We start from the raw sequence: 23,429 nt of genomic DNA, 5'->3' as shown, positions 1-23,429 counted from the left end.
CCCTCCACATTTCAGCTGCAAAGAAGGATTATTCATATTGCTAGATATGATGTCCCTGACTCTTTGTACTGTCCCCCAGGAACAAAGAATGGTCCCTGGACCCAAGCAGAAAATCAGAGCTCCTGGAATCACAAAGGGAAAAGCACCTGGAAGTCAAGAGTCTGGCCATCATTTAATAAACCCATTTGGGAATTACTCTATGTTATCTTTCCCCAAATTTATCCTTATTTTTCCTATAAAAATTATTTTCTCTTGAAATAATTTGCCTATGTTATATGCTGCTTGGCTATTTTTTATCTTCTGCATTTTTATTATAAATAAATGAGATTTATATTCCTAAAAAGAAAATACATATTAAATTACCCAAAAACCAACATGTTACCTAAAGTTTAAATGTTAGGAACAAATAACCATTTAACTTTTTTAAAACATTATTAGAACTTTTATCATCTCTTTGTAGAAGTTTATGGTGTGTCCAGGCATAGAAATAGGTCATTATATACTAGCAAATCCCACAACTAGTCTACAGATATAGTTTTATACAGGAAAAATACAATGTTTGGATCTCCTAAAATTTTAGTAAATGCTCAAGGAATTTCTGGCAAGCGGGGAACTAAACCATTTGGCAAGTGAAGTCGCTCGTGCTGTGTGAAACAGCCAGCCCTCTTGCACCGTCCAGGCGTGTGTGTGGATTAGCGAGCCTGCCATGAGCCTCCCTCCAAACTGCTCTGAATTCAGAGGCTCTTCTGAGCCAGGCGAGTGAGCGGGGAGCCCAAAGCACAGCAGCCACGGTTCGCTCGAGGGAGTTGTGTGTGTGTCCATGCCCACAGGAGAATAGGATGGTTGGAGAAAGGAAAACCACCCACATAATTCACTGGTGTGTTCCAATGTCCTCATTTTCCATCTGTACGAACACCTTCAGTTTGTGCTCCTACCTCCCGAAGTTTGGCTCAGTGTCCCACTGGGAGTTCTGAATGCTGTAACCGCCTCTGTCCAGGCCCTGAGTGAAGTGGGAAAGGGATCCCACCTGATGAGGCCGTGCTTCTCGGAGGCTTTCAGTTAGCTGTTTCTGCCACTCCGTCTCCCACGCCACCTGTGACAGCGCCATGGCGTTGTCAGTCTGAGTGCAGGAAGCCGGTTCGTTACAGCGGCTCTTCAGTTGGCCTGCGGCCAGGAGAGCGGCCATCAGGGTTACTGGCTCCGAATGCTGGCTTCACTCATGGGGGGGGGGGGGGGCATGCTCAAAGAAAGACTCAGGAGCCACCCGGTATGTTTTTCCTAAGACAAATTCAACCCTTAAAATAGCCAGTAAGCTTTGAAACTAAATCACTAATTATACCTAGGGGAAAAGAATGCTCCAGTTAATTTCAAATAATCTCTATAGGCATGTGTTTGTTCTTTAATAAAAATTCTATTGTTTGCTATCATGGCTTAATCTACCTTTGAGAAGAGATCAGACACACAACACAATATATAGATGATATATTATAAATTGTTCACCTGAAACCTATGTAATTTTATTAACCAGTGTCACGCCAATAAATTCAATAAAATTTTTTTAAAAGATCAGGTTTTGTTTCCTTAAACAATCTCATTCATTCTATGTGCCATGAGGCAACTTGGCCTGGTAATTATGAACAGGAGCCCACAACCCAATGGCCTACTCATGATTCCCAGCTGAGACCTTGGACAAGTGACTTAGCCTTTCCGCACCCCAGTTTTCTCACCTGTAAAATGGAGATAACAGTACCTATTGTGAAGATTAAATGAGTAAGGTGTATATATCAAGACCTGACAGCAGTAGTGGTCACTAAATAGGGTCAAAACCAGAAACAGACATTAATCTGCTTCCTTGAATTTCCCGACTCTTGGAAAGGTGTCACTGAAGTGATTCCAACTTCTCTAGCCCTTGGTGGTCACCTTTCCTTTTAATTCGTAATTCTCTGAATAGCCATCCTGAATCTCTGCAGGAAAAAAATACATATTTGAAACAAAACATAATACCAAATAATACACACGTGTGCACATACTATATATATGTGTGTACATATATTTGAGACAGAAGTTTCACCATCAACACTGGCAGTAAGCTGCATGTGACAGTCTGATACAGACATGATATTTTATTTCATTTTCTTTCAACATTAGTTAGAACCCACCGCAGCAATTTAACTAACCCACAGTTTGAAAAGCAATGTACTAAAGAAACTGCTTAGTCCCACTAAATGGCAGTTTCCGAATTTCACTATTGCTGGCAACTTTAAATAGAATTTTGAACCCAATACATTAGAGTAAGAGTGTGTGTGTGTGTGTGTGTGTGTGGTGTGTGTGTGTTCAAATCTTACTTTAGCAAATTATTAACTGTGCAACTGTTTAAAAGTGACCTAAGTCTTAGTTTCCTCTGATAATTGAGATAATACCAACCTCCAAGAGATGTTGTAAGAATTTAAAAAGAAGCTACAAAATGCCTGGTATTCAATAATGACAGATATTATAAATTACTGGTCATTACCAAGGACTACATAAGGTTCTCAAGCATGGCTCTCAACCATGACTACATATCAAATTATTTATGGAGGGTTTTCAATATACAGATGCCTTAAATTCCCTCCACACTTACTAAATCTCCCAAGATGGGAATCAAGCAAGTTGACACAGATGAGATAACACAAAGGGTCGGACTGTCAAATCATATTCAAAAGGAATTATAGATCTTTCCAATACCAAGGTAAATAATGGCTCAAAGGATACAGACAACAGCAAAGTACAAGCCAAGTATTCTTTCCTTGGAAAAGTCTGAAACTATCAGGCACAAGTTGGAAAAGTCTGAAACTATCAGGCACAAGTGTTTTTAATATCCTTATTTTCCTGCGTAAGGATGCACGCTGGTCCACACTGAACATAAAAGTATAAGCAATGGATGTTGGTATTCAGTGCCTTGCCTGAACAGAAGGAGCTGTTGTGGTTATGAAACATCTGTTTTTCATAATACATTAATTACACAGCTCACATGACATTTTCCACAAGCTGTGCCTCATAAATTCATAAATTCCAGGCTTATTTACAATAAGCAACCTCGACAGACCCGGTCCACCCTGTTAGAAACATTCCACAGATAAGCACTCTGCAGCGACTGAATTCATTAGTGTGTTTGCAGACAGGTCAGTCATTAGCACATTTACAAAGGACCTGATGCAAATCTCTTTTTCTCAGTAATTAATATTAATTATGGGGACCAGAATCACTAAACTGTGTTTTCCAGTTCCAATCTAGCATTTCAGAAGTTATTTGAATAAAATTCATTTTGAACAAAGGTATGTAGGACTTGATATTCAGCGTGTTCCAAACACCTTGGGCAGTTTTAAGCTTTAAAAATAGCTAAAATTGATCTTTAAATGCCCTAAGGTTTATTTTATGAATCAGGAAATCAATGAACAATGTAATAGTTCATTGTTGGTTTTATGGGGGTTATGGGAGGGTGGACATAATAAAACAGTAAATTCAGTCTTCCAAGTGTCCACAGCTCGAAACTAATGGAGTCCTGTTTCACATGGTCTGCACTCAGTTCTCTCATGCAATATGCTGCAGTATATTTATCCAGACGAGACGATGTGTTTAATTGGTGTTTTTTGCAGATATTCCATTGACAGAAGCAGTGACCCTGGAAGATTCTTCTATGTTGACATTACCACAGGTGCCCTGATGACTGCAAGACCCCTTGACCGGGAAGAATTTTCTTGGCATAACATCACTATCCTTGCTATGGAAATGAGTAAGTAACACAATAAACTGGTCTCTATATAGTGTGGAACAAGAATTGTATTTTTCACAGAAAGAAACAATAATCGTAGTCATGTAGGTGACTGTATTTAGTTCAATTACTTATTAAGCATCTGCTGTATAGTTAGTCCCATACTAGAGATAAAAATAAAGCATGCAAAAGCTGTAAAAAAAAAAATAGCATCCTTAAACCAAGGAGCTAGACTTCTACATGAGGAAAAAGGACAGTTCCTGAGAAACCTAAGAGGCTTTCAATCTTTGACAAGATTGGAAATATGCAAGTAGAGTAAGACACTATCACTGGATAAAAGGAAGTACTTCTGACAGTGACCCTTATTGCACACATATATGCATACAAGAATTTCAGACACCTTAAAATAAAATGCAGATCTATTAACATAAACTTAAAAATGGAATAGAAGGTCCTGGCCGGTTGGTTCAGAGGCAGAGCATTAGCCTGCTATATGGAAGTTCCGGGTTCGATTCCTGGCCAGGGCACACAGGAGAAGCGCCCATCTGCTTCTCCACCCTTCCCCCTCTCCTTTCTTTCTCTCTCTCTCTCTTCCCCTCCCGCAGCCAAGGCTCCATTGGAGAAAAGTTGGCCCGGGCACTGAGGATGGCTCCATGGCCTCTGCCTCAGGCACTAGAATGGCTCCAGTTGCAATGGAGCAACACCCCAGATGGACAGAGCTCGCCCCCTGGTGGGCATGCCAGGTGGATCTCATTTGGGCCCATGCCGGAGTCTGTCTCTCTGCCTCCCTGCTTCTCACTTCAGAAAAAAAAAAAAAAAAGGAATAGAAAAATAACAAAATTGAGATTAACATGTTTATTATAAACTTAACAAAATTTAGATTATTTACTACTGCATTTCCTTTTTTAATCACACCCAGTGATAGTAGAGGTTTGGAGAACAGCTGACCCTATGGTACTGGCAAAAGTATGCAGAGCCATTCAGGAGGGCCCTGGGCCATTAATCTTCTGTATTAAGACTCCCCAAAATAACTCTACTCTTCTTCTCAAGAATTCTGCTTCTAATAATTATCTTAAGGAAATAATCATACATATTAACCAAGGTTTATATACCAAAATGTCTACTGCAGTATTATTTATTAGTGGGAATTATCTAAATGTCTAATGAATTTGACTAAATAAGTTATGGTATAGTCAGTACAATGAGACTGCCCTGAAGATATTAATGCCTGAGCTTTCAAAGCATATTTCAGTGACACAAGACTTTGTCCTAAAATATTAGTCTTGAATCCAACTTTTTTATTTAGCTTAACTGGTGTGTGTATGTGTGTATGTGTGTGTGTGTGTGTGTGTGTGTGTGTGTGTGTGTGTAGCTCTGCATTTTGGACACATATGCAATATTACATACAGCACATAAAGAACAAGGCTGGTAGGACTGTGGTTCATATTTATCCTGTTTTTCTGAAATTTTCATTATTCCTCTTATAAACAAGTTCCATCATTATAATAAAAAATGTAAATATGTAAGCATTTTTGGCTAAGCCATAGAAATAGGGGGCAGAACACAGGAGAGCATAAGTATTCTTAAGAAAGAAAAATGCACCAAAAGAATAAAGCATTCTGAGATTTAATAAAATTATTTACTAAGAATAATTGCTATATCTTATAATACCTATTTTGTCTTCTTGGGAGGGTGGCCCAAACAGAAAAAGACAGAAGGGAACTACTGGGGCTGTGAAACTGTGTGGTAATGCCAAACAAAACACCGACCAAAAAGATATTTCCCCGTGAGTGACAATGAGTAACTTCTCCTTCCCCAGCCAAAGATGGGGATTTGCGTATGTTTGATCCTGTAATATCCCCTGGGTCCCTTAGCACAAATAAATGTGCAGTGTTATCTGTATTCCTGTGAATAACTTGAAGTCTTCTGAACCATAATTCATAGAATGGATTATTTAACGGGAATAAAGCCAAGTCACATAGTATGCATTCGATTAGAAATGGGCTACTTTCAAACCCAGCATATAGAACTGACCCCCTTGAATTCCAGAACCTGAAGTATGAGCCAAGTGAGGGATTTAAAACCTCCTTTAAAGACTCGTTTTGTGACACCTGCTTCCCCTTGAGCCTGGCCCTTCTCTCCCTGAGAGCAGGCACACACCTTTGCCCATGCTTCTGCGTTCTGGGCACACTCTCACCAGGTGACATATGATCCAATGCTTGGGCTGCCATTTCCACGTGCTTTAGCCATTCCTTTAAAATCCAGGATGAAAGGGAAATACCTAAGTGTCTAGAGCGGCTTTCCTGCACTACTAAACCCTCACCTTTGTGTATCTTTGTGCTTTCTCTAGACAATCCTTCCCAGGTTGGAAGTGTTTCTGTCACAATCAAAGTCTTAGATGTGAATGACAATGCCCCAGAGTTCCCCAGGTTCTATGAAGCTTTTGTCTGTGAGAATGCCAAATCGGGGCAGGTAAGTGGGCCTGTGAGGCGTGCACCTTGGTTAACTCCCCAAACATGAAAATGATGGTGACAAAGAACCAAATCTGCCATCAGAGAAATTCAGAGTCCCCAACTTCTCTGTAGATCGCGCTGCACCAGTGTATCTCTTAAGACACCTATTGGGAGACTCCATTACATTTTATGACCTAAAGGATGCTTTGTGATGGTTTGACTCAGTGGCTAGCCTGTAATAAGTTACCTACCCACCGTGTCACTGAACTGTATAGAACCAACTGGAATGACGTGTGCTCTGGGGGCCGGAAGTGAGCAGCCATGAAGACCAAAAGAAAGAAGAGGCTTCCCCTTTCCTCGGTTCAGCACCAATCTCTGAAAATATTCCGGCAGGGAAAGTTTATTTTCTCAACATTCCCATCCCCTTTCACTTTTGGCCGCAGGAACCTTGTTTCAGGATTGCCTGCCAGGTTCTCAGGATGCTATGTAATCTACTTACCTATCCCCTCTCCTCCCTCAAACCCTCAATTAAAACACCCATTTCCTCGGTGCTGCTCATATCACCTAAGTTTTGAAAGAAATTAATCTAAAGGAACAAATTTCTACTTATTTGAAATAACTCTGGTTCCGTAACCTTCAGAAGAAAATTGTATACTTTTAAAAGTCTGCTTTTAAACCTCAATGAATATTTGGTTGATCAAATTCCAAGTGGCATGACTGAGAAACATCCAAAACTCTGCTTGGAGTGGCCAGGTATTAATGTAGGTGTAGGGTAGTCGCCCACCCTTGCCCACCCTCCACGCCCCAGATCACAGGCATTGGCCCCTGCTGCACCTGCCTGTAAGGCTCTTTCCCCTCTACCGATGGCCCAACCAAGTCCCTAACAGTCCTGTTCCCCCAGAGTATGCTCTGTGGCCCTACAGACGCTGCCGGTGAGGTGCGAATGGGTCAGGACAGTTTCAATGTGAAAGTCAGGAGTTTGTGGCATGTGTGTTTACAAGGCAAGGACTCCTGTTTTGGCCAGTCAGGCCTTCCAACTAGAGCACGGTTTTGTTCCCACCTCTCCCTCACCTGCATCAGCGCCCTGGCGTCCTGCTGCATACATCACATCTGTACAACCCCAACTTCTACCAGTGTCTTGAACTCATCAAAGACTGACCCAACACATCATACCACTCTACTGAGGCAGAGCAGAAAGTCTTTCCCATCCCCGGGGGAAATACAAATCCTGTAGTGATTCTGATCTAAATTATCTCATACAGTGAGTCTTGAAACTCTGTGCAATGGTCTATAGCACTCCTAAAACTTTTTTAGCAAGTCTAGGATAATTATATTTCCACATCTACTGAATTTCTAGTCAAGAAAGACCCGAAGTATTACACAACTAATAAAAGTTACAATGAAGACTATAGTATAAGAAATGATCCGTGTTATTATAAGTAAAGAGAGGTGGTTTAAAAAGTACATGTACATACTTGAAGTTATGTAAAATTATGTCTGGCTCTGAACAAAGATTGAGGGACAAGGTAACAAAAATAGCAGTAGTTACTACACATAGATGGGTTTTGAGTGCAGGAGTTTGGGCCTTTAATTTTCATAATCCTTGTTTTCTATTACAACTGTTATAAGAAATATTATATATAAAATTTTGTTTTAAAAGATATTATAATATGACAAATATAATACTTTATATTACAACACAAGAAGCTAATTTTAATCTAGAATGCAAAGAGAGTAACAAGTAGCATAATAAATTAAACCCCCCTTCCCCAAAAAGAAACATTCCCTCTCTTCAAGGGCTTCCCAATAAAAGCTGCATTCTGCCAGGTTGATAGCACTTCAACCACCTCTCTCATTTCTGGAGCACATAAACACATCTCTTGTTTCCACACCTCTAAACATAGCTTTTAATGGTCTAGTATAAAGTCCCTTGAAGCAGTTTATTTGCGACGTAAAATTCAGGTCATGAGCCACAACTCTCTCATATCTGTCACCTTAGTCCAAGATAATGAAATCCTACCCTTTGATTTTGGTTCTGGGACATATCTGAAGATTTTCAAAAGCACGCAGGTCAGGAGGTATGTCCAATTTATAAAGCCAAGCCTCCTGGGTTAGGCTTATTGGATACTGTCGTCACCTCTGCCTCTGCCACGTTGGGACATGTGCTTCTCTCAGTGAGCAGCCATGAGGGAAGCCCATAAAGAAATAAGATGACAGCCTTGGTGGGGCTGAGTGCAGAATGAAACCTGCTGAGCAGAACATGGCATGGCTAGAGGCCAAGGATAAAACCTGACCGACAGGAGAACAGAGGGCAGGAGAGCAGCCATGATGCCCCGACTCACAATCAGCAAGGCTGCATCTTTGCTCACTTACCCTTTAAAGCCCTGCCACCAACCAGTCCCACGCCTCAGGCCCCCACCTCACCAACACATATACGATTGATTTCACAGGTCAGATGATCTAAAATGACTTTTCAACTACGTTTACAAGTTATACATAACCACGTATTTCTAACACATATCAATGAATATGCTACGTCTTCATGTGTTCGCTCTACAGACACGATGGCATGTACAGGATCCATCCTGGCAGGGACAGGCAGTAGGGTGACCCTCGTGTAAGCGGTACCGACAGCACGCTGAATAGGGGCACGTTTATCTCAGGGTTCTCCTGACCCCTCTCCTTCACTGCAGCACCGTCCCCCAGGTTTCAGATCAGCAGAGGCCGGCTGCCAGCTGAGCTCGCCAGGAGGCAGGTGGTGAGCTGGGGTTCAGTCTAAGACGGTGATCAAGGACAGCTTCTGGCCAAAGCCTGCGGAGGGCAAGGACCCCCACAGGACTGGGCAAAGGGAGGAGTCCAGCCACAGTGCAGATCCGCCGACAGCCCTAATGGCTTCATGGGGCTCTCGAACTAACGTTTCCCTAGCTGAGTCAGGATGGCCAGGCCCTCACACAACTGCATCAGTCACCGGATGGTGGGCTGCCACTGTGGTGATAGGAAGGGTTGCAGGTGGCTCTCAGCCGAGGTAATCCCCAAAGAAACAGGTGAAGGTTGGGACACAGCCTGTCCGTGAAGGGGGATCTGAGCAGCACAGGGTCCACCAAAAGCCCCCTTGCTGCGGCTTCCCCGTTGTCTAATCCTCAGCATCCTGTGGGGCAGCATGGCCTCCCTGAACTTACAGAGGAAGAAATAAAGACTGTGCCAGCCCCCTGGACCCCCGCTGACCTTCGCTGTCTGGTTTCCAGCCTGGCAGAAACAAGGCTGGCTTTTAGCAGCCAGGACATTGCATCGACAGGCCAGGCCCAGGAGGGGTGGGAGGAGTCTGTGCTTCTGGTCCATAGAGAACTAATACAGAGAAGGAGACACCCGTTCAACACCTTTTCTACATCCCAAGTCGGCCTGCCAATGGTTCAGTGGCTGTTTCATCCCAGTCCTCAGAACCATGACGTCACTCACCACTTTGAAAAGCACGTGGAAAGGCCAAGTTCTGACCAGAGAGCCCCAAAGGAGGCCAGCACACCTCTTCCTCTCTTCGGCCCACGCCTGGCTTCTGATGCGACTCTGTTCCTCACTTCCTACCCTGGGGGTCTTGTGCTCTACACCTTGTCCAACTCCCCTTCCTGACAACAGAGTGACTGCCCTACGACCCACTAACCAGACATAACCAATGGTTCTGTACTTGTTTACCTCCCTTCTGGGTATTGGTCACTTTTAAATAGGGACCTCTCAAAGAGAACAACTTGACCATGAAACAGTAACCCTAAAGTGGGTTTTTGTCGGTCAGGTGAGAAAATGAGAAACAGAGACAAGCAGAACCTTGTAGCATCCTAGAATTTACTCAGAATCTTCTATTTAGACCGCCTAAAAACAGCTGGCTTTGGTGTGAGAGCACGTGATGTCAATGTCTAACCTCTGAGGTAGCTAAGTAACATTCCCCCGTGATGGTCATGTACTCAGGCCCACAGTAAACCCAAACTAAATCCCCGTCCGTGTGACGGCGTGGAGGTTTTTAGGTACGCGTCAGGATGTCCTTCCCATTAGGGAAAAGAATCCACTACTGGATTTCAGGGCTGGGCTCTCCTGCGCCCTGCAGCGTTTTCGTTGGCTCCCACTCACCTGAGTTCCTGTCCCTCCCTCAGCTGATCCAGACAGTGAGCGCAGTGGACCACGATGATCCACACAACGGGCAGCACTTCTACTACAGCTTGGCTCCCGAGGCTGCTAACAACCCCAACTTCACCGTGAGGGACAACCAAGGTAATCAGGCGGATAGCTGGCTCCTAGTGCTCTCTACTGCTGGGGCTGGATACACCGGGTATACACACAGTGTCAAAATCCACCCGCTCCTTAGCAGAGACAACATTAATGCTGATTTGTAGTGTCTTCCAAAGCCTTTTTCAGAACATCCCTCTGCTGACTCTGAAACTCAGTCAGTTCGCAAACGTCTGCACGCTGGCTCTGCCCCAGACACTATGCAAGGCCCACAGGAGAGCCTTCCTTCACCCCACAGACAGCAGCCTTGTTTATGAGTTCTGAACTATGGGGAGAATATGAGAAAGGTGGTAGAAACAGAACTAGATAGCGAACACTCAAGGGAACATTTCTAAGTAACAATCAAAGGGGGAAACAGTAAGAAGCTCCCGGAACAAAAGGGAAGCAAAGTCTAAGTAATGAAGATTACTAAGGGCAAATACGGGGGCAATATGGGGGCACAGAGGGTAGTTCTGGCACTAAAACAACTTTCTTACTTTAGAAAAACAAGCTGGGACCTCCCTATTCCAGAAAGAGCTCCCACTACAGCTCTGCAGGAATGGAATTCTAGCCCCTCTTCTCCAATAAGCATCAGATCGGCTGCAGGCTCACAGAGCTGCCAACTCCCTCTTAGGCACACGTGGGAAACAAGAGGGACTTCTGCTCTCTAGCCAGCCCACATTCAAAGAAAGGTCAGAGCAAGTGAAAAAAATAATTTAACTCTGTCAAGGTGAACCCCTTATGCTATCAACTAGTTGTCTGACCTTGATGAGGAAGGTCTGCAGTCCCCTCCTTTTCATTCTAATTCTAAAATATAAATTGGTGCTTTATAACAATCTAAACAAAGGGTAACAAAAAGTCATGACTAGGCATGCCTGGTCTTAGTCTCAAACATTAATTATGTGAGACTTAAAGTATTAACTCCACGGCGTGATATTCTGTTATTAAAAGTAGAGAATATCTGGCCTGACTGGTGGTGGTGCAATGGATCAAGCATCGACCTGGAATGCTGAGGTCACTGGTTCAAAACCCTGGGCTTGCCCGGTCAAGGCACATATGGGAGTTGATGCTTCCTGCTCCTCCCCCCTTCTCTCTCTCTCTCTCTCATCTCTAAAATGAAAAAATAAATAAAAATAATTTTTTTAAAAAAGTAGAGAATATCAAACCTGTGTTCTTCTAAATGGAAACCATTCTTCCGAGTCATCCCTTTAACCTTAACCTTCTACATGTTATCATAAAACCACTATGATAATTGTGGAAGGAAAGATAATATAAATTATAACAACAGAACTACTACAATTAAATATCCTGCTATTTTTATTGGATCAGATTTTAAACTGTTCATTTATATGCTTTACAGGGGCCCTTCCTGCCAGAAGCAGTTCAGTCCCTTAGGACTGGTTTCACAGGGAAACCAAGGGAAGAAAATAACACATTATACTGTTTCTTCACATTTTCAACTGTCACTCCATTCCTTTACTCTGGTATTCATCAGAATGAATACAGAAATAACTTTCTTAAAGATGACTTTGGGCACCAATTCACGGAGCCAATACCTTAAAAGGATAGGCCACTAGAGCAGGACTATAAAATAAAGTGATTCATCTCTTGAAAGGTTTTCCAAAACAGATGTTAGCACATTCTCAACAGAAAAAATAAACTCTCAACCTCCTCATGACAATCCGCCCCACAGGTCTCCTTTACTGAGGTCAGTAAAAGTCTGACCTACATCTGATCTGGTAGATCGACTGTCAAGCCCCCAACTGCCGTGCTCAATGCATGATATCCTTTCATGAACACAGAAGAGCACTATCTCCAATAAAACCTTATTTTTTTTAATCCCCAAAGCATGAAAAATATCATGTGTATCCAGCACTTTACAATTTCAGATGCATTTTCCCATACTTTGCTTTAATTGATATTTATAATACTATAAGTTTGAAGAACGTTACAAATTCCTTTGATTTTCACTGTTCCATTTGTTATACAAGGAAAGAAACCAAAGGTCCCCAAATCAGCAAGTAAACATTAAGATGAGGACTGGAAGTTGGAACCTGTTTTAGCCACACACCCCCAAAAAAGTTTTGTGTCACTGTAGAAACAAATACTTTTCCAAATGAGTTGCTGAAGCCTTAGTTAACATATTCAACAAGAAGTTACAGGTGGCTATTAAATCAGACCCCTTCCAGGACTAGACTCAACAATGTGATGCTCTGCTCTTTATTATTATTATTTTTTTAATCTTAAACAACTTTGAGATCAAGAAACACATGATATGTAGGCATGCTATGACCCTTTTATGAAATTCAGTCTGGTCAGGCCTTCCTATGACATACACTCAGTTAATAACTGAAAAGTAAAAAAGATTTCTGTTTCAGAAAAACTTGGTTTCTGACAAATTAAAACTGTGAAACAGAACTAACATATTCAGCAATTAAATCTGGAAAACAGAAAAGTGGATGGGTTGTGTGGCACGTGGAAATAAGAACATAATCCTCGGGCCGGCAACCAATTGCTATCTTTATCAAGAAATAAGAGGAAGGGCCCATAACAGGGCAGGAAGAGATTTCAAGTAGCTGAAGAATTTTCATCATGTCAATGAACTAAAAAAGCTTTTACATAATACAGTGTGTCCGTAAAGTCATGGTGCACTTTTGACTGGTCACAGGAAAGTAACAAAAGAAACAAAAGACGATAGAAATGTAAAAACTGCACCAAATTAAAGGAAAACTCTCCCAGTTTCATACCTATTCAGTGCAGTTCGATGTGGGCTCATGCACAGATTTTTTAGGGCTCCTTAGGTAGCTATCCCGTATAGTCTCTACAGACTCGTCACTGACTGATGGCCTACCAGAATGGGGTTTCTCCACCAAACTGCCTGTTTCCTTCAACTGCTTATCCCACCGAGTAATGTTATTCCTATGTGGTGGCGCTTCGTTATAAACGTGCCAATATTCACATTGCACTTTGGACACGGATTCGAATTTAGCGAGCCACAGAACACACTGAACTTTCCTCTGTACCGTCCACATCTCAACTGGCATGGCCGTGGGCTGCTCCACTGTATACATGGTGTTACATCATCATCTGCACATGCGCACATGCTGCCACATCATCCTACAAAAACTGGGAGGGTTTTCCTTTTATTTGGTGCAGATTTCACATTTCTATAGTCTTTTGTTGCTTTCCTGTGACCGGTCAAAAATGCACCATGACTTTATGGACATACTACACTGTACAATAGAAGGACTGGAGTCAGAGAGACTAGAGTTCAAATCCCAGCTCTACTACTAAGGTAGTGACTTTGACCAAATTATATCCTCTCTCTAGGCCTTAACTCTCTCACTATAAACGGTTGACATTATCAGCCCTGGCCGGTTGGCTCAGACCCAGCATTTGGAAGTCCTGGGTTTGATTCCCAGTAAGGGTACACAGGAGAAGCGCCCATCTGCTTCTCCACTCTTTCCCCCTCTCCTTCCTCTCTGTCTCTCTCTTCCCCTCCCGCAGCCAAGGCTCCATTGGAGCAACGTTGGCCCAGGCGCTGAGGAGGGCTCCATGGCCTCCGCCTCAGGTGCTAGAATGGCTCTAGTTGCAGTGGAGCAAAGCCCCAGATGGGCAGGGCATCGCCTCCTAGTGGGCATACCGCGTGGATCCCGTTCAGGCGCATGCAGGAGTCTGTCTGACTGCCTCCCTGCTTCTAACTTTGGAAAAATAAAAAAGTTTTTAAAAAAGTGGCTGTAAGATTAAATAAGATGCTACCTGTAAAGTCGAAGAACCTGACACAAGCACTTAATGAGCAACAGATGCTACCCTGAACAGCAGGGGGAGGGGAAGGTGGAAAACTTAATTACGAGGGAACATGTTAGTTGGTATAGACAAGGTTATGCCGCACCAAAATCTCAATGACTTAACACAACTCAAGTTAATTTCTTGCTCATATACAGCTGACTGCCAGTCTGAGTGACCAAGGATAGCTGTCCCTGTGCAGCTCAGTGACCCTGGCTGCCTGGATCTCCATCTCACACATTTCTTCAAAATGCCACTCCAAGGCAAAGCACAGAGAATCACATGCCAGCTGTTACATGTTCCTGCCTGCAAGTGACATGAATGACTTTTTGTTCATTTTTTATCATCTAAACATGCCCAAATTCAAATACGGTATTACGTCCAAGAAGTGAAAGAGAATCAGAAATAGTGATATTGATATTAATAATGTTTACTTTGGTTAGGCTCTCAGAATTTTCTGTGAAGTTCTGACTCTTCCCTGATCAGTGTGAAGTATCCAGAGGACCTTCCATGTTGATATCGTGTGGATATCGGCTTTGGGTCTTTATTTGTCTTACTACATCTCTCAAACTCTTCCCCTGCAGAAAATGATCTGAGCTTTGCAAAAATGTATCTGATTTACAACTCAGACCCACTCAAGAGAACTGGAAAACACAGATTAAAAAAATTAAAGATCCGGAAACATCACATTAGGCAAATATAATAAAAGGACACACACATACCAGCTTTGTAGAAATGCAACAAATAATTTTGCTAATCCCTTTTAAAACTGGAGGGGAAAAGAATAAAAAACTAGTACTGCTATTTACACTTAGGCCACTGAGTCAGGAGAAAGAACAGGGTGTGTTATATATTGAGGGGATTTCAAATAAGCTTCTGCTAAATGAGCAGGTTCCTCAGAAAGCTGGGAGGAGCTGGTGATGCATTTCAGAGGCATAAAAGAAAATAGCAAAAGACAGGCGTTCCAGCCAGAGTGGCAAAAATAAGCAATCTGCCACCGCCACATGGGTCCTCAGCATTCTTTTCCTGGAGGCAGGGAGCAGCAGCACGTGGCCTTGGAGAGCTGCTGAGGGCCACAAGTCACCAGTGATTGTTCATTTCTGTCAAGCTTTCCCAGAAACATTTCAGTTAGATCTGAAGTCTGACAGTTCGCCCTGGGCATTTTATGTCACAAAGGCTAAAACATAATCTCAAAAAGGGCTTCTCTCCTAGGCCTCGGGGTTTTGCCTAGAAGCAAGCAAAAATCTTGGTTTCTGCATCCAAATGCTGATCCAGATGGAACTGCAGCTGCACAGCTGCAGGGAGTGTTCGGGCCCTTCCATCCTTCCCACACCCCATCCTGCCCTCTCGCTTTCCTCAGCCCGAAGGACCAACTCACCTGCCGCTTCTTCCCACTTCTTCTGCCCTCGCATTTTCCTTCTCCCCCTTTTCAACCTGTCTCCCCTGTCCTCCTCAGATAACACGGCCCGCGTCCTCACTCGGAGGGCTGGCTTCCGGCAGCAGGAGCAGAGCGTCTTCTATCTGCCCATCCTGGTATTGGACAGCGGGCAGCCGGTGCTGAGCAGCACGGGCACGCTGACCATCCAGGTGTGCAGCTGTGATGACAGTGGCCATGTCCTGTCCTGCAGCCCCGAGGCCTACATGCTCCCAGTCACTCTGAGCCGGGGCGCCCTCATCGCCATCCTGGCCTGCATCTTTGTCCTCTTAGGTAAGTGGCTCCCTTCCAGTCTGTGGGGGCCTGCGAATGCTTACTGAGATGTCCCTCAGTTATTGTCCCAACACAGCTGTTCAGAACTGGTTTTCTGGGCCACGCTTATTGAAAAGGGGGGAGAGGAAGGCTGAGAAAACACAAAGAAACTGAAGACAGCCCTTTCCTGGGAGCCAGGGACTCACTTACCAGGCATCTGCGATAGGCCAGGGCACTGCTGTCGGTGCGAGGATCAGTAAGACAGACGAGCCCAGCCCCCACAGAGCTTACTTCAGAACAAAGCGTTCATTCTGACATCACAGAGCCAAAATGACAATTCTGGACAGCATATGATGATCACCTCTTCCAACCCCTTCATTGCAGATAAGTACTAGCCAAAGCTCAAAGAGGCAGTGACACAGGCCCACGGCCAAACGTCACAGACAGGGTCACCAAGGTGGAAATGCAGGCTGGCCCTACCCCGTGCACGTCTGTGTCTGAGAGACGTACGGCTCTTCTCCTAAATGTTCACCCCAGATTCTGGGGGTGATGTTACAGAAAAGGGGAGAAGGACAGGGGACGGGTAGGCACCATTTGAAATAGGCTGGTGAGGGAGGACTCCCCGATAAGGAGACCGTCGAATGGAGATGTGAAAGGAATGACGAGGTGAACCACGTGGATAGCTGGGGAAATGAGATGTCTACTCTGGGCATTAGCTCCCTTCCGAGGGACTATGGCCATCTAACAGGGAGCAGTGACTCAAAAGCGTCAGCTGGCCTCTACAGATGAAATGACAACACGTGTTAACAGGCCCGTGGAAGAGCACAACTGGGGTATGGGGTCCTTTCTTCCTCAGCTCAAGTCACACTGCAAGGGAGCCACCCAGCTCCCCTGCACAGATGGCCATTCGTGTCATTGGTTTTGAACTCCCCACTGAAAACAAGCGATGAAACTCCTAAACCAATTCTTGAAGCCAAGAAAATATCTGTACATATATCCCAACTCTTCTAACTGAATCCATATGAATCCATAGCATACATATTTTGCTTAGAGAAAGACAGACTTAATAGACAGTAATATTATTCAATATGAAAGAAACCGTAGCATCCTAGGAGAGGAAGAAATAAAGCATTGGGGATTTAAATTAAAATAGACATGCAGATACCCACATACCCTGTGACCCCAGGCTTACCTCCACACCAAGGGACTCCAGTCAGACCAAAGAAAGAAGGTCCTGACTGCAAATCTTAACACTTGATTGCATTTTAGGTAGATTTGTGGAATATGCTTCTCAAAAAAAGAAAAAAACTTAAATACAGCATGTAGTTTAATTTTGTTGTTTTAGTTCAATGTTATATGAAGGGAGAAATATATAAGTAAGTAACCATTCTAAGGCCTTGGGAGCCCTGAATCAGAGAATTGTCATGATTTTGGTCTTTTTTGGTATTGACAAATAAAACCTTCCTGCAATTCCCCAAGTGTCCATAAGGTGGCATAAGGAGTCCTTGAGTACATAACAAGATAACCTTCAAGAGGCCTTTGTTGAAACTGGCTCTTAGAAATTTCCAGGCTGTCTTTAGCTCTATCTTTGGAAAATGTCTACATATTAAGTTCACCCTGGCCCACAAAGAGTAGAAGTGCCATCATTAAAGAAAGACTGATTTAAAGAGCCTGGTGTGGAAAAGCTCTCAAAAGTGGTATGCGAGGAAGAGTTTACTGTGCCTCCCAAACCCTGTGTCCGGTCTTTTGAATTGTACAGAATAAATACATTGTCAGGAGCTAAACCCAGCAGAGCTGTCATAAAATCCTCATAGTTTTAGGCACTCTTATTTCTAAGAGTGCACATCCCACAATAAATATAATTCTTAAAAGATTAAATTGCAATTGATTTGTCAACAGCCACATTTTGTGGACAATAAACAAACAATAATTTTGACTTGGTGGGATGTTTTTTATTTCACATCTCAAATATGTATCCAGTTCCTGGGAAAATCTCACAGGCTCTATATGCTGTGCCTAGAGCACCTAAAGAATGAACACCCTGAGTGCCAACTCTTCTGTGGAGAAGCCTTTAGGCTAAGTGAGGCCATTTCCCCCAAATCTGGTTTTGCAATAGCTGTTTAAATCAGATTACCTAAAAAATATGTAGCCATCTTTATTTTTAAGATAGGGACCGGTTCCATGAACTGTCTAATTTTTTATCAGAATTCTTTCCAGCAGATACTCACAGACTCTTCAAATTTTGCTTCCTAAAATACCGACCAAGTGTCCCCTATGTGAAGGTTGTCCCCATACTCTTAAGAAGAACTGACCAGCCCTGCCTCTACATTCTCTTTGCAACACGTATAAACCTATGATAGACCTTATTGCTGCCAGACTTGTGTTAATCACAGGTGTCTATAAACTCCTTAGACTGCAAGTTTATAAGAGCCTAAGAGCAGTAATCCTATTCAACATGTTTCCTCATGGATTAGCACAGTGCCTAAAAAATATTTAGGGTCAATAAGTATTTACTGGATCCCACAAATAGCATGTTTAGTTAGAATCCCATTTCTTCAATCTGCATCCATCCAAACCACAGCCCAGCCTCCCACAGTCAAGCCTCTGCTTCTTAGAGCCCTGTAGGTCCATTGCTCTGAAATCCCAGTCCTGCAGTCACTAGTTACATGTATTTCTTGCACACAGAGAAAATATACGAGAGTATATAACTGTTTCCTATATGTGCTTTTGTCACTCAAGCTATTTGGGTATTAATATCATTAATTGCAATATACAAAAAGTACATTCTACATTCAGATTTTGAAAAGCATTATTTTAAGTATTTTGAGTCCGTCCATTATCTCACCGAGCACATGACTGTACTTTTTCTTATTCCCCTTGGATACACTGGGGTCGTACTTTGCAGCCTTGTCAAGCTGTCCCCGTTCACCAGCGGTGACAACGCAAGCCAGAAAAATAATCAATAGCAGGTCTACAGCTAAAACTCCAACACACTTCCTAGAAAACATTTTCAGTCACAGGGATAAACAGTTCAATAAAATTCTCTCTGTCTCTCCTTTAAACTTCAGTGAACACATCTGGGAAAAATACGTATTTATCGGAATAAAACCGTACGCACACCTGCAGGTACACATCTAACAGCAGGGTGCTTCTTTGATAACGCCATAAATCATATAAAATGTCACTGCTCATCCCCTCCCTTCCACCACCATCATAGCATCCAGAAAGTCACCACCTCCTCTCCAATAACAAAAGGCTTTTGCGAGGAATTGAGTTGACTGGACACCAGCGGTCCCTTTTATGCTCTCTACTCTGGAGGAGGCATAAAAAGACCGAGGCTTTGGCTGAGACGTAGCACGTGGGTCTCTATGCACACACGTTAATAACACGATATTGACAGAGCAGGCTCACATTAAGCTGCCCACGTAAAACAGCTACCACGCACACAGTAGGATATCGACGTTTTAATAGAAGTGCACAGCTGTGCCCACGCAGTTAGGCAGCACGACCTGACCTTCCCCAGGCCCTGTGTGCCTTGCTGACCGAATTTTACTCGGGGTGGCTGGGTGATCGCGCCCGCATGCAATTTCACAGATGCAGGCTGATGCACAACGACTTTACATGCACCTTCCAATGCAACCACCCGGACAAAACCTAGGGCTTCATTTGCCTGCACCCTCAATCTAACTGGGGGAGAGCGAGGCGGGCCCTGTGGTTTAGAACAGCAGCAATACTAATAGTGTATGGACAAGAACAGAGAGACTACACGTGATCTTGGCCAGGGAGAAATGATGTGTTATAGACATGGACGCCAGGAACCCACATAACTTCATTAACCAATGTCATCCCAATAAATCCGGTTAAAATGTATATGCATGTACGCACACCCCAGGGCCGTCCCTGCTCACCACTCAGACTCGCCCCACCTGCCGCACAGGTCCGCGCATGCGCCCTTGCCTCCCCCCCCCCCCCCACCCCCAGTGACTCGCCATCTCCTCTTCCCGCAGTGCTGGTGCTGCTCATCCTGTCCCTGCGGCGGCACCGGAAGCAGCCATATGTCATCGACGATGAGGAGAACATCCACGAGAACATCGTCCGCTACGACGACGAGGGCGGCGGCGAGGAGGACACCGAGGCCTTCGACATCGCGGCCCTGTGGAACCCGCGGGAGGCGCAGGTGGCTGGCGTGCCCAAGACGCGACAGGACATGCTGCCGGAAATTGAGAGCCTGTCCCGCTATGTGCCTCAGACGTGCGCCGTCAGCAGCACCGTCCACAGCTACGTGCTGGCCAAGCTCTACGAGGCTGACATGGACCTGTGGGCCCCGCCCTTTGACTCCCTCCAGACCTATATGTTCGAGGGGGACGGCTCGGTGGCCAGCTCGCTGAGCACCTTGCAGTCGGCCACGTCAGACTCGGAGCAGAGCTTCGACTTCCTGACGGACTGGGGGCCGCGCTTCCGGAAGTTGGCCGAGCTGTACGGGGCGTCGGAGGGGCCAGCACCCCTGTGGTGACGGAAGCCCGCATGCATCCAAACCTTGACGTGCGTGCATGCGTGCGAGGCGCGTGCTTCGTGGACCAGGTGCCGCCAACCACACGAGCAATACTGTGCTGGAGAGCGAGAGGCGGGGGAGGAGGGGAACAGCGTTGTCTCTGGATCAGCTTTACTACTTGGCTAGGTTTAAATAAACACGAGGAAACACATGAAGAAGGGGGCAGAATAGCCACGTATCTTTTTTTTTTCTTTTTAACTTTTGGGACACGGTCTTCAAAGGCTTGGAGTCCAATGTTAAGTATGACAAGTTTGGCTTTTCTTTGCCTTTCACCAAGGCCTTTGCCACTTTGCCACCCCAAGGAGGCTCTGATCTTAGGGGGTGGCAATTGAAAGCAGAAGGAAGTTCCACTCTCATACTGTTTTTTATTTTCTTCTCTTCAGAGTTTGTTGGCTCATCAAACCACACAAACTAACACCACACGAAAGAACACTGAAGGAAATGTTACTCGGTGACATTAATCTACTTGTCCTGGGGATGGATGGAATTTCTTTTAACCCTTTTGAGACAAGGTGACGGCAAATCGGCCTTGCATGGGGGATGCGTGGGTTGGGAGAAGGAAGAGACAATTTGACTTTGCGCCCAAGTTTACTGGCTGAACCGAGAGTTGGCGTTGCAACTAACTAAACTCCGTCAAGTTCGAGTGCGCTTGCTCTCTCAACACTTTCACTGTGCCCCTGCAAAATTGTTTGGAACGAAACCAGAAAAATCTGCCTCTTTTGCACTGTAGATGTCTCTTCTATGTGCCAAATGTGAAGATTTGATGCTACACATGAAAGCCAAATAAAAAAAGAAGTATCTGATAAAAGCATGGATTAGAGGGCTTTCCTAATCTGTGTGAGGTCAATCCAAGGGATGTTTACATACTGTAGATAACCTACTTGAACAAAAATTAGTATTATAGAAGATAAATGGATGTAAGAGAATTACATGTATAAGTTTTGTATATTTGTTAATAATTTTGGTAATAAATATGATGTACTGCATCTCAGTACCTTAGCGCTTCTTTTAATAAAAGTTAAAGAGAAGGGAAAGCCTATCACTAATTTGTTTCATTGCTGAGCAGATTCAAGATGGCACGGTGATCCTGTCCTGGCCTGAGGGTCTTGGGGCTGGGACTGATGCATAAAGCAAAGCCTACAGCCAAGTATGAGGCTGTGCATTCTATTTCAGTCGCTGAACAGATAAACAGCTGTGGTTCAAACTGATAAGCTTTCCATGATCACTCTTCCCCCATCTCTGAAAAGAGCAAAAGCTAGTTTGAGAACATCAACAAAACAATTGTGAATTTCGCCCCTATCTTTCACTTTGTGAGATGGTTTTACACGTAGCCACCAAGGAGACAGGACACTGTACTGTCATCTCTGTTCTATTGGCAAATCAAATATGTATACATGGCCTGACCGGGTGGTGGCGCAGTGGATAGAACATTGGACTGGGATGTGGAAGACCTTGGTTTGAGACCCTGAGGTCACCAAGCTTGAGCGCGGGCTCAACTGGTTTGAGCAAAAGCTCACCAGCTTGAGTCCAAGGTCGCTGGCTCAAGCAAGGGGTTACTCGGTCTGCTGAAGGCCCGCAGTCAAGGCACATATGAGAAAGCAATCAATGAACAATTAAAGTGTTGCAACACGCAACGGAAAACTAATGATTGATGCTTCTCATCTCTCCGTTCCTGTCTGTCTGTCCCTGTCTATCCCTCTCTCTGACTCTCTGTCTCTAAAAAAAAAAATACACACACACACACACATACACACATACACACGTGTGTGCCAAATACATACAACTCATCAACACTGGATCAGCTCACAGAAGGCTGGGACCATGTACTATCTATCTTTCCCCACAGTAGCTAGCACAGTCCTTTGCATACAGTAGATGCTTAACAAGTGTGTGATGAGTACATGATAAAGGGATCTCTTTCTTTGACATCCTAACACTAAAAGATATTTTGTACAGTGTCCTTAAAATTGAGGACAAATTGTGAACAAAACCGTTTTCTGCATGTCATGGCTCTAGAAGTGGGTTTCTAACAAGTATCTGGGTGATGCTGATCTACTGGTCCAGGGACCACACTTTGAGAACTCCTGTGTATAGCAGCCCGCTTACACTGGGGCCCACCCACCCATAGAGTGGTATCGTGAATCTCTTTTCCAATACAAAGGACAGTTTGGTGGACGTGTGTGAAAAGTCTGATGAGAATCTGGGAGCCAGAGGATATGTTACATGCTTTTCACATGGTACACTAACAGCCGGGCCAATTCTCGCCTTCAGTTTGAGCGTACTAATGTTTTCATCCCATGAAAGACAGTTTTTACACATCGTCTTTAAGGGTAAGGTATGATGTAAAAATAAACTAGCAAAGCAAAAACATGAACTTGAATCCAAACAAGGCTATAAAAAATAAGTTATTTGAATGTGGGCAAATTAACCCCTATAATATTCTTCCTTTCTGTTACTAGCCCTGAGGATAATTTTGTGACTATTTTATTTTGTAGTGCATGTGTTAAAAACTGGGAACAGCTGTTATCCTAACTACAGGGGGTTATCATACCCCACATCCTGCAAGTGTGGTACCCATGATACTGGGCATTAAGTGACTAAACAGAACCTCCTAGAGCCCCCCTGGAGGATGCTTAATGGTGTGGTACGGGAAGTGAGACAGAAATACAGAATAGGAGATGTTTCAGCTCACATGCAGCTGAAAAAGACTTTTCCTCCAAATGAGGTTTTCAGTTTCCTCTCCACCACCACGGTTTACCACAAATGCTAGTCCTTCTGAAAAGCAAACACCATCCTCGCCAGACAGAATGCAGGATGTGATCCGGTTAGGCAAGAGAGCTCCAAATTTTATTCAGCCATTCCTTTGCTAACAGGTAAAGCACCAGCCTCTACTATATATGTTGGAGGGAAACAGGAGCATCTGTAGAAAAACAATTAAGACTCTGTCTA

The 23,429-nt window shown here is 44.0% G+C and overlaps 1 protein-coding gene across 1 annotated transcript in view; it reads left to right on the top strand.

The window, feature by feature from the left end:
- Window positions 1–21,378, top strand: part of CDH20 (cadherin 20) — a 202,655-nt gene extending 181,277 nt beyond the window's left edge. The window contains exons 8-12 of the mRNA XM_066353104.1: window positions 3,636–3,772; window positions 6,102–6,223; window positions 10,344–10,461; window positions 15,698–15,949; window positions 19,936–21,378. Of these exons, the coding sequence (XP_066209201.1) occupies window positions 3,636–3,772; window positions 6,102–6,223; window positions 10,344–10,461; window positions 15,698–15,949; window positions 19,936–20,441 (1,135 nt within the window). The 3' untranslated portion in view covers window positions 20,442–21,378. The remainder of the gene's footprint in view (window positions 1–3,635; window positions 3,773–6,101; window positions 6,224–10,343; window positions 10,462–15,697; window positions 15,950–19,935) is intronic.
- Window positions 21,379–23,429: the final 2,051 nt, after the last annotated feature.

The sequence above is a fragment of the Saccopteryx leptura genome, chromosome 11, assembly GCF_036850995.1.
Source record: "Saccopteryx leptura isolate mSacLep1 chromosome 11, mSacLep1_pri_phased_curated, whole genome shotgun sequence".
Taxonomy (NCBI): Eukaryota; Metazoa; Chordata; class Mammalia; order Chiroptera; family Emballonuridae; genus Saccopteryx; species Saccopteryx leptura.
Note: the sequence above shows the minus strand (reverse complement) of the source record. Positions and strands in the feature narration are given on the sequence as shown.